This window comes from Microtus ochrogaster, chromosome 5 (assembly GCF_000317375.1).
Source record: "Microtus ochrogaster isolate Prairie Vole_2 chromosome 5, MicOch1.0, whole genome shotgun sequence".
Taxonomy (NCBI): domain Eukaryota; kingdom Metazoa; phylum Chordata; class Mammalia; order Rodentia; family Cricetidae; genus Microtus; species Microtus ochrogaster.
Window position 1 is genome coordinate 10,204,273 of NC_022012.1, and position 12,237 is coordinate 10,216,509.

The window sequence follows — 12,237 nt, forward strand, 5'->3', positions numbered from 1 at the left end:
TAGTCAATTTTATTGATTTATTTTCCAGAGACAGCTCTTTGGTTTTTCTCTACTTTCTTTGCTTGGTATGTCATTGCTTTCTATGCCTCATTATTTCCTACTTGTTTCACAGCTTGTTTTCTTTTGGACTTTATGCTCCTAGGTTCTGCAGAGGATTTGAGTCTTTTTCCATTTGCTAATCTATGCATTTAGTGACTAAAGCATTGCTTAAGCCTGCTTGTGAAGGAGACTCTCAAAGTGGAAAGGTGGATAGCCTATCAAAGCCTCAGCTGCCCCTTGGATAGCCTATCGAAGCCTCACCTTTCACAGAGGGTAGCCTATCAAAGCCTCAGCTGTCTAATGGATAGCCTAACAAAGCCTCAGCTAGCTACTGGATAGCCTATCAAAGCTTCAGCTGTCTAGTGGATACCCTAACAAAGCTTCAGCTGTCTGTGGTCTCTGATTGGATCAGCCTTCTTGTCTTTTCCTGGCGGGGGGAGGTTGCTGAAGCCCTCAAACAGCTAGAATGTATTGTCTCAGGCTGGAATGCATGTTCAGGCAGAGCATCTGAAATCAGGTGTTGGCTGGATGGGTTCCCACTGAGTGTTCTGAGGAAGGATCTGGATTCAGGTCTCCTCCCTAGCTGGTTTGCTGTCAGTCTTTGGCGTTCTTTGGTTTCTTCCTTCTTCTTCACAGAACAGTCCCCGGTGTGTACCTGTAATTGTGGAGCTGTGAAGAGTGAACTTTTGTCATTTACAGTCATCTGGTTTAAGATATTTGGCTACAGTAGCCTAAATAGATTAAGACAGCAGGTCATTGCACTGTGAAACACATTGACGGGATAGGTGAGCAGCTGTATGTTGTTTGAAATTATCTATTATTTGTAGTGTGTGTTCAGGTTTGCACATACCACAGCTTGCTACCTTCATGGAGTCTGACTTCTCCTTCCACCTTTATGTGGTTCTGGGAATTAGACTCTGTCTGTCAGGCACCTGCAGGGAACACTTCAACTTCTGAGCCATCTTGCCTGCCCATTAATTATCTTATGTGAAGCAAAGTAAGTTTTTTCTTTTGTTATGGGGAAAAAAAGAAAACAAACAAACCATGAAAAGCATGGTTTAAAGGAAGCTGATAATAAGTGGAGGGCTGAAGTGGCAATTTAATGCAAGCCTGTGCATGAACCGATGCACCCATGCATGGAGGCAGCTGGTCCTTAGGACACTCTTCTGTTCTCCTCACTGCTGTATCCCAGATCTTGGTTTTGATGAGCCAGGTTGATCCATGAGGTCACTCTGAGGAGACTCAAGTGGTCGGGGACTTAGGATGTGGTGAAGATTGAAAGTTTAAACGTTCCAATCATTTGTTTGTTTAGGATGTACAGGATGTAGACAAGATCCGATGAGTTCATGGTGGATTGATCATGGGCCCCATTTCTAAATAAACAATTTCTTCCCATCTTTGAGGATAACACTGACATGCCTTTCTTCTGTTTTTGCTTAGGGTTTTGGTCCTTTTTATTTTTTTATTTATTTTTTATTTTTTTGGTTTTTCGAGACAGGGTTTCTCTGTGGCTTTGGAGCCTGTCCTGGAACTAGCTCTTGTAGACCAGGCTGGTCTCGAACTCACAGAGATCCGCCTGCCTCTGCCTCCCGAGTGCTGGGATTAAAGGCGTGCACCACCATCGCCCGGCCGGTCCTTTTTATTTTTGCTGTGCAGGATCAACTTCAAGGCTTAAAGCATGTTAGACCATTGTGCCTAGGCTAGAAACTAGTCAATAACATAAAAGTACCACAAATCCTATGGTTTTCCTCATAAGGGGCCTTTGTGGGCTGATGTGGGATTCCTCTCTGTATGCTGTGAATACCATTGGTTAATAAAGAAACTGTCTTAGGTCTGTAATAGGGTAGAGTAAAGCTAGGCGTGGAAAACTAAACTGAATGCTGGGAGAAAGGAGATGGAGTCAAGGAGAAGCCATGGAGCTGCCAGAGACAGACATGCTGAAACTTTGCCAGTAAGCACTGCCACATGGTGATACACAGATTAATGGAGATGGGTTATTATAATGTAATAGGTAGCCAATAAGAAGCTAGAGCTAATGGGCCAAACAGTGATTTAATTAATACAGTTTCTGTGTGCTTTTTTTGGGAGTCTGGGCAGCCGGGGAACAAATAAGCAGCCCCTCATCCTACAGTGGGCACATTAAGGGCAGGGAACTCTCTGATATGTTGAATGTATCTTTGTTCTCCATCTGCCTGATTACAGGAAGTGATATTGTGGTGAGAGCCAGGAGTCTGAAATTCAGACTTTTCTTCCATATATCCTGTTTACTCTAGGATATTGTTGTTTTGCAAATGTGTGCATGTGGGTATGTGTGTACTTGTGTGTGTGCAGAGGGTGATATCAGGTGTCCTGCTCTGTCACTCTCCACCCTATTCCTTTGAGACAGGCTCTCTCATGCACCTGGAGCTGGGCTAGTAGCCAGCAAGCCCCAGTGATCCTTCTGCCTCTGCCCCACACAGCATGAAGCATCCAGGTGTGTATGGCCATGGCCTGTCTTTTTATATGGGTTCTTGGAAGACTCAGGTTCTCATGATTGAGCAACAAGTTCTCTTTCTTGTTGTTTCTGAGGCACCTTCCCATTTCCTGGGATACTTATTTTGCTGACAGTAAAATCTTAAATTTAAATGGTGCTGTGGTGTGAGTGTGTGTTCCATTTTTAAAGAACAAGATATCAGATTATCATTTGTGTATTTGTTATGTGAACTTCATTGTTCATTTTATTGTTATTACTTCTGTAGAAACTGGACACTTGTAAAGCAGCTGAATCTCGCATTACTTTATTGTACTACAAACAGGGGTGGTTACAGAGGAGAGAGGAAACGGGTGCTCTGCATTTGCTGGGCTCAGCGGCTGCATGGCTGTCGGGCACGGCAACTTTTGCTGTGCGCAGTGCACAGTCAGAATCCACTACAAAAGTGAACGTAAAAACGGCAAGGACGTATCCTTTGCTTCTAAAACAAATCTCAGGGAGTTTACATAGGCCAGTGTATCTATCTAAACATCTTTCACTTTTACAAGTCTTTGGGTTTTTGTGCCCAGCACAGAGTGGCTGCACTCAGTTTCCTTATGTTTGGAGTTGAGCGCTTCCCTTTCTCGCTGCCTGTTAAACAGGAAATGGGACTTTAGCATACATGATTAAAATCAGAAATAATTCATTTTCAATCCCAAACTATGCCTTAGACAGGGAAGAAGTCCTCTGGGGCTAGCCATGTTTATTCTATCCTAACAGAACAATTAGTGTGTGGAATGCAGAGATGAGCAGCTTTTCTAGCTTTCTTACAGAATGGAGACTGAACCAGATTTCTCAGTTTCACGGGTCTGCTTTGCAAATGTTTCACTGGAGCCTTTCCCCTTCCTTTTTTTTTTTTTTTTGAGAGGAAGCAAACAGAAAAGGTGCAAAGCTCATATGTGCCTGTTCTGCCTAGGCTTGGTGTATTTGTTAAGCGTGAACTCGGTGTGTCTCTGCAGCTCGTCGATGTGTGCATTGAGCAGCTTCTCAAGCTCCTTGGCCCGTCTCTCCTCTTCCATCAGGAAGTGCTGTGCAGCCAGGGAAGCTGGGAGGGATATATCTGGTGGAGACTGAAGAGAGGGGAGAAAAGTGAGGCGTGACCAACCCAGAGCCTTCAGTTGTAGGCATGCACCTTCCTGACAGTCAACCCTACAGCTTTGACAAAGCACTGCATTTTGGACAGAATCCTCCTCCCCTTGCAATGCAGTCCCTGGTAATGTAACCCCAGGGGTATAAGCCATCTCAACACCACACCATTAAAGAGCCCTGGGAATGACAACTGCAGTGACCAGCTGCAAATCCAGGGTGGACATAAGTACCAGGGAGCCCAGGCAGAACACATTTTGCTGACTTGCAAGGCAAGTCATCCAGAACAAAGGCAAGTCCCAGATCCGGAGTGAAGATGTAGCAGATTGGATAAAGATGGACATCTTGCTGGAGGTGGCTGTGTGTGTGTGTGTGTGTGTGTGTGTGTGTGTGTTTGTGTGTATGCATGTATGTGTGTATGTAGGATGGGACTGGTGTTGCAATCCTCCCTCACTAGTCAGGCTTAGTTGAAGAAGAAATCCGAGTGATACTCAGTGTCCCTTATTGGGAGGTATGAGGGTACTTCACAGCTTTCTTGTGATGTGGCTAGTGTATATTTGCACAAGGAAAAAATGAAATAAAGGTTATTAGTTTTATTTAAACATTATAAAATTATTTTAAAAATTACACATTAATTTTCCAGTTCTTTTATGTACCCGTCTTCCTCTCACTATTCTCTGAGACAGTGTTTCAGGTAGCCTGGGCTTAGCGGGAACTCCAGGTGGTTAGGATGACTTGGGTCTCTACCTCCCGAGAGCTAGGACTCCTGGCAGGTGCCCGGCAGTGCACCTGGCTGCCTTTATTCTTCTTTACTTCTGACTTGTTAAGAACAATGAAGTTTTATGGAAGTGAACCTGGTTATACGTTTATTAGTTCATCAATCTACAAAAACTCAAGATCACAGCAGGTGACACCAACGGCCTGCAGACAAATCCAAGTATTAAATCCCAACTGTACCATCTGCACTGGGTGCAGCCTCTCCACCAGAGTCCAAGGAAACAGTCTTGAACATGCAGTGTGTGCTGTTGATGGGTCAAACTCACTCTTTCTAAACACCCAGGGATGGACACTATTGACACCAGGTTTGCCCCAGCCTGTGCTAATAACGTGCAGTGAATTGCCCATCTGGACACCCAATAGACCATGCCTGCATACTAACACAAGCATCAAGACAGTGATGCCAAGGAATCTAAGGCTTGAAATGATGCCCACTCTTCAGAGGGTGAAACAGAACCCCACATTGACTCAGGGGCATGGCATGCTAGTAGATTGGTGGGGAAGGCAGGGATATCCATGAAGACCACAAGCTAACATGCACTGAAGTCCTGTGCTCTTAGACAGACAACCTGATGCCATTACTGGACATCACAGAAGGCTGGCTGGCCTAGAACAAAGGAGAGCTCCACTGTGGGTTTAGGATAGGTCAGAAATCCTGCTGCTAGGGTCAGATGAATGGTAAATCCTGTTCTAGAAAAATCTCCAGCAAGAAAATGCCGTGTGCATTTCATAAGCCTCAGGGGGAAAGTCATGTTGTAGATATTTAAGCCAGAGTGAGGCTGTGTTTCCTGCAGTAGAAGCCTGAACACTCTGTAGGCCACTCCCCATTGGGAGCCCAGGAGACACAGAGCACCTAGCAGATGGACAATGTCACCTAACCCATTTTCTGTCCTTGGCAGCCCCAGAGGGTGTTATGTATGGATCCAGTAGCAGAATGGCCCTCTCATTGAGAGCTACTTAGCTTGCTTCTGTTGACTCTTGGACCAGGTGAGGCCAGGAGGTACCACCCCTCACCGATAGCAAGCAGCCTCTTGGCTGCAGCTAGGCCACACTGGGTCCTTCCCACCCTGCAGAGGACAGAATTTTCTCCCCCCTGTAGGTGATCTGCATTCCTGGGCTGACCCTTTCTCCCACAGAGCCTTAGCATGTAAGTTAGCATGACAACAATGTTCTCTGGGATGACTCTGCACACGGCCATGCTCAGTTTATACATGTTACTATATGTTAAGACCCATCTGGGTCTGGTGATTTATGTCTGTAATCCCAGCACATGAAAACCTGAAGCAGGAGAACTACTGCAAGTTCAAAGCCAGCCTGGGCTACATGGTGAACTCTAAGTCAGCCGGAGCCAGAGTGAAATCCTAATACTGAAATCCTAATAATGAAAACAAACAAAAAGTGAAAAGCATTGCCAGGATTCCTGGTGGGGCACTGGGTTATCTTTCCCTTCTAGAGACAAGTGTGGTCAAATGGTCTGCAGAGCATCCTGCATCCTGCAGTCCTATTTCAGAGGTGCTGCCACACGCCTTTAACCTCAGCACTCTGGAGACAGAGGTACGTGGATCTCTGAGACCACCCTGGTCTACATAGTGAGTTCCTGGTCAGCTAGGGCTACACAGAGAAATCCTATCTCAAAACAGCAAAATGAACACAAGCAAAAAAAGTGACATTTTAAGCTATTCTATCCTTCTCTATATTGGTCTCAGGATTGAATAATCTTCCCTTAAAGGAAAAATCAGTTTCTGGAAACTCACCAGAGGGAAGACTTCATCATCACTAACCAAGGGACTTGTCATTTCTTTGGTCTGGAATGACAAAGATGGTAACGGCAGTGTTGGACTTCTGTTCAGCTCACAGTCTTGGCTAATTCTAGAAGAGAAGAAATGTATGTCAACAGTCTTCATAAGGATCCTAGGTTTTTTTCCCTATTGCTGTGGTATAACCCCATGACCAAGGCAACTTAGAAAAGAAAGTGTTTATGTCTTGTGGGTTCAAAGGGTCGGAGTCCATGATGGCGGAATGAAAGCCAGCTGAGTGCTCACATCGGTCCACAAACACTAAGCCAGAGCTAGCTGGTAATGGGATGAGTCTTTGGAACCCTCAAAGCTCTCCCCCGCCAGTGACACACCTCCTCTGCAAGGCTGCACCTCTGAACGTTCCCAAAGAGTTCCACCCACTGGGGACCAACGATTCCAACATACGAGGCCACTCTCATCCAAACTGACCACCAAAGGCCTTGTTTGTTGTAGCTGAAGGTTCTGATTTTCCTGATGTCCAACTAGGGAGAACCAAACGAATAAATGCATTCGTCTGGGTGTTTCTTTGACAATATTTTTTGTCTAAATAATTTCAACTTCACCTTAAAACCTTGGAATGCAGAATTCTGAAGGAGAATACCCAATGATTGGTAGGACAGTCTACTGTCCGCAGCCTCAGCCTTCCTAACTCTGTGATGTGCTGCTGTAATTCTAGGTCATTCTGACAAGTGGAGTCAATTTGACAGAAATCTCAAAACTCTGAACACATCTGCCATGGGGGAACAGGTCTAAGGAGAGAAGCTAAAGTTCTCCGCTGCATGTCACAGGCTTTTGGGATGTGGTACCACATCTCTGTGCTAACCAGTTCCTTCGGATTCTCTACCATACATCCTGGTTCCCACTAGTGCCTTCCCAGGTGCCTTGCTCATGCAATTTCTTTGTTCTCTCTGACTTTCTATCACACTTAGGAGAAAGAGTTCTTAGGACAGGTGAGGGCCAATGCATGTAAAACACATGGAACATGATGCCTGCTGCATCCTAGACACCCAATAAGGATCAGATGCCATCTTAATGCCCATTTGATCTTCAAAAAAGCACAACAAAGTACATGTCCCCACAGATGAAGAAACTAACCGGAAAGTTAAATTGTTTGCCCATTCATTTTCTTTTCCTTTTTTCTTTCTGGTACTGGAGAACTGAGCCCAGATTCTTGCAAAGAATGCTAGGCATGTGCCTACACTGAGCTGCACCCTAGCTTTGTTATTTTTTTTTTTATCTGAGACAGGGTCCCCCCGGCTCTCCTTGGACTCAAAGTCCTCTTGCCTCAGTGTCTCTGCCTTCCTCTGTCGCCATCCCCACTAAGTGTGGTTAGATTCCTCGGAGACACCAGTCCATCTTCAATCATTTATTACAATTGTATGAAAACCCTTTCCTTTTTTTACTTTGGAGATTACAATATAACGACATCATTTCCTCCTTCCCCTTCCTCCCCGCAAACCCTCCTGCATATATTCCCCACCTTATGCTCTTTCAAACTCATGGCCTCTTTTTATTACATGCACGTATATATGCTTATATATTCCTAAATACAAACAGCTCCGTCTGTCTAACGTTACTTTAGACTCAGGAGGAGGGAGGCGCTCAATAGCCCCACACAACTGTGACAGCCATGACTTACATCAACGAGCAGAGTGGCACTAGAACCCTAAAAGTACAGTAGTGCCTTGGTGACAGCTGACAGCTCTCTAGTTGGACCGAAGATACACTCAAGAAGAGGATAGTCATGCTTGGTCCCAGAAACCTCGCCAACGGCCCAAGGCTAGTAAAGTCATGGATCTTGGAGAAAAACCCACAATTTTACTAAAACCCAGCATAGTTTCAACTACATTTGAAACATATGTCCTTATATCCATAGATAAGCACAGTCTTCACCCCTCAGGGAGGAAACTTCTCTTCGCAACAGACAGAAGTCATTACAGCAAATAATAACTCATCAAATGTAGGTAGAGTAATGGAGCCTAGCCCCAGTGGCTACACCTACAATATGGCTCCTGAACTCAGGGCTCAGAGAACACTGCAGAAGATGGAGCAGAACGAGTGTTGGAGCCAGAGGATAGAGTTTGCTGTGAGACTGTCCCTCCTAGAAACGTCAGAAGCTACACCCATAGTCTCACTATCAAGACCGCCCAAATGTGAGCTGACCAGGGATGGCGCCAATGGACCTGGCACAGTGGATGGAGACAAGCCTACAGTGCCTCAGATCTATACAAAAAAACCATAGGCAACTAAGGGACGCTGAGAGGGAGCAATGATCTCCCCAGGGAAAACTGCTGGTTATCTGGCACCAAATGGTCAACCCTGAAAACAATCTTTTACTTTACAAATGAGAATAAATGGCTAGGAACCAGTAACTTTGAACTCAAGTTTTCCTGAGGTCGAATCCCACAAGAAGAATGCAAAGCACACTATGGAATTTATGTCTGTGCTAAAATATCAGGTGGAAGATATAAGTAAAAAACACCGCGCATATAAGCGAATAGGGGAACAAAACAACAAACCTTAATGTTGGGCCAAAGACTACACCACGTGGCCTGTTTGGCTAAGTGAGTGTCTTTCATGAAAGTGGGGCTTCAGTTTAACCAAATCACCAAAGACCATGAAACATAAAAATCTCTTTAATTGAAAGCTGCTTATCCTTCCTAATAACCCAGATTTCCCACAGGTGTTAACCATTTTCAAAGCGATGTTTTGATACAACTTGAAAACCCACACTGTATTTTTCTCCTCTCATCCAAAGCCCAGGCCATGCAGACTTGCCTCTTATGTGGCATTCGTCAAGTCTGTGCATACAAACGGCACGGAGCCTCGCACTACCTGCCGGCAGATCAACGCAGAGAAACAATGCTTCCTGGCTTTACTTATCTTGAGATAAATCTTTACCCCCATTATCCCACACCATAATTACCATGGAAACAGAGGAGCAAATTAAATGGAAATAACATGGTTTATGATGTGAACAATAGATGAAACATCTCCCAGTTCAGACTGAGCAGTAACGATCGTATAATGAACCCGTGTATCATCTCTGGCCTGAACCTAGTGTCTACACTTCAGGGTGGAAAACAAGACAATAGGGTGGTGCTCTGAGAAGTGTGTGTGCGCGCACACAATCTCGACTGTAAGAGATTTTATATACAAAGTATTATTTGTTCTAAATTATCTAAATAATTATCCCAATTACCCATTTTACTGTGAGTGCACAGAGATGGATTTATGGTGTTAATTACTAAGATTTATATAGGAATATTTTTTAAATCATAAGATCAATAAAATATTGAGATTGAAGGAGAAAACTATATTATGAAGTAAAGTGCTTTGGCTTAAATCATCTTTATAGCTGAAAGCCCTTCTAGGACATAGCCATTCAAATACTTCATAAAACCACCTTGCACAAAATGCTGTACGTATCCATTTAAAGAGGGCTTAAAAATTATTGCAGAAGGCTTTTGATATCCACTCTCACGTCTCACTGTTCAGTTAGCTTTCCCATAGGCCCTGCTCCAGGGTCGCCAAGTGTGGCAGGCTCATCTGCTTGCACGGGAGGCAGAACTCCTCATGGAGTGTGAAGTCCTGTCTGAGGTATGAAGGCCTCCCATGCCGCTTTTCCAGGTCCTCCTTCTGGGCTACGGGATGATGTCCTAGCCAGGGACGAGGACCCACCACCTATCACCAACCTCCCAGCCTCACCTCACACCCCACAGAAGCTCCCCCTGATGTGGCCTGCACTCTCTCCAGGCCTGGAGCCTGTAGTCTTCTGCGTTCTGCTCCTTACCAGTTAATACACAGGACAAAATTCTCATACATATTTTCGGCTTTTAGATTCATCCCTTGACAAGGGACCTTGCAAGCAGCAATAACAGTCCTGCTAATTTTGTGGCCTTTTCCTATTAGACACTTTATTAGCTAAACATGAAGCCATCTTAATGATGAATGTTTCTGATTACTAATCTTTTCTTGATTCATAATATAAAAATTTAAACCAAGAATATCACGTTTTAAAAGATATATCGATTTTCATGCGCATGTGTGTGTGTGTGCCTCTGTGGACTTGTGTGTACCACTTGCATGCAGGAGCTGGTGGAGGTCGGAAGGAGACAGATCCCCGAGACTGGTGTTGCAGGAGGCTGTGTGCCGTCTGATGTGGGTGGGAACTGGACCCGGTTCTCTGGAAGGGCAGTAAGCGCTCTGAGCCTCTGAATCATCTCTCCAGCACCCATGACTTCACTTTGAAATGTGTATTCTCATGTGACGACAAGCCCCATTTATGACAAAATTGTTTTGTCATTAAAATTAGTTCCGTATTAACAGTTCTGGGTCCCAGTACTCTAAATCAGCTTGTAAAGTCTCCCGCAACTTCAAGACATTATTTTTTAAAGAATAATACTCAGAACATCTTAACAAAATTCCATTAAATCTCATAACAATTTTAAAGTGATGGATAGATTTTTATTCTAGAAACTAAATGCTTTGGATTGCCTGAAAATGCTCCCGATTTCAAGTGAGTTAACAGGGAGATATCTTCCAATAGGAGTGAAAGACAAAAGTTAAGAATAAATAACTGTTGATATTACAGACTGTGCCAGTCTTCCTCTGTTACAAGGGAGAACCTCCTTAGACAATAACCTTGAGATTTATGAAGCAATTTTATTTTTCCTCCTCCAAATAGTTTAAGCCATTGCTATGTGAAGATGACTTGGTCATTGTCTGGTTAACTTATGTCTGACAAACATATGAATATGCCTTACATGCACAGACCCACACACATACATAGTCACACATATATAATATATGTAATATACACATAACCTATATATACATACACACATGCATACACACATATACATACACATGCACACATACACAGAGATTCATATACACTACACATAGATATAACCACACACATTCATATATACATATACATATACTACACACACTCATACACATATATACCATGTATTTATACACACATACAAACACGTGTGCACACACACATGCACACCCATGTACATGCACACATATGTGCATATACGTCTTGCTACTTGACTCCCTGAGCTGGGCTGTGAGGGAAAGGCTTTCTCTTTGGCTGCTGGCATCAGCGGGGAGCCCCCTGCTTTCCAGTTCTCTGCGCTGAGCTCACAATGTCCCTGCATCTCAACAACTCTTCCCCATCGTGGGTTTTACATGGCGACAATTTATTCAGACTGTTTGAAATGCTGTTTCTTTTCAAAACCAGGTCACTGAAGAACACTGAAATCAGACGAGGCATTAAAACAAATTTAATGAAACTTGCAGCAAATGGAAGTGGCAGGGCCCGGCTCTGCAGCAGTTGTCCAGGCTGCTTGTTAAGATAATCTCCCGCAGCGCCTTTTACTCCTTCCTGCCTCTGTCTCCCACGGTCTTGTTTTGTGGGGCACTTTTAATACATCTGCACTGCCTGGCAAAGAAAGATTAAGGGCCAAGAAAAGTATTTTTAAACTAACAAACTTCAGAGTAATGGCACAGCACCTCACCGGATGCTATCAGACTTGCTCAAGCGGTGAGGATGGGCCTGGGAGCCCAGGGCCCTCCGTGACTCGCTGAGGTCAGCCAGCAGTGCCACAACCGTTCCTAGCATCTTTAGGGCTGGGCTTTGCTGGGAGACTGAAGGTAGGGACATGCTTTGTGAGGTTCTTGTTCTAGATTAGAAATGACCTCTTAGAACAGGTTTTCAGTGCTACTGGGAGATCAGCGTGTGTTTAGCCATCAGAGGACAGGCTCTTGACTGTGGCCAGAGGCCTCTTCATTTTTCCCACAGTGCTTACACTGACGCCCCATCATGGTGCCACACCATGGCACCCCTCCCACGGCACCCCCACCATGGCACCCCAACCATGGCACCCCCACCACAGCACCCCACCACAGCACCCCCACCATGGCACCCTCATCAAGGCACCCCAACCATGGCACCCTCATCAAGGCATCCCAACCATAGCACCCTCATCAAGGCACCCCAACCATGGCACCCTCATC

The 12,237-nt window shown here is 44.7% G+C and overlaps 1 protein-coding gene across 1 annotated transcript in view; it reads right to left on the reverse strand.

The window, feature by feature from the left end:
* Nucleotides 1-2,811: 2,811 nt before the first annotated feature.
* Deup1 (deuterosome assembly protein 1) overlaps nt 2,812-12,237 on the reverse strand; it is a 108,191-nt gene continuing 98,765 nt past the window's right edge. Inside the window, exons 13-14 of the mRNA XM_005346822.3 lie at nt 6,166-6,280; nt 2,812-3,618 (exon numbers count right to left, since the gene is read on the reverse strand). Coding sequence (XP_005346879.1) covers nt 3,442-3,618; nt 6,166-6,280 — 292 coding nt within the window. The 3' untranslated portion in view covers nt 2,812-3,441. The remainder of the gene's footprint in view (nt 3,619-6,165; nt 6,281-12,237) is intronic.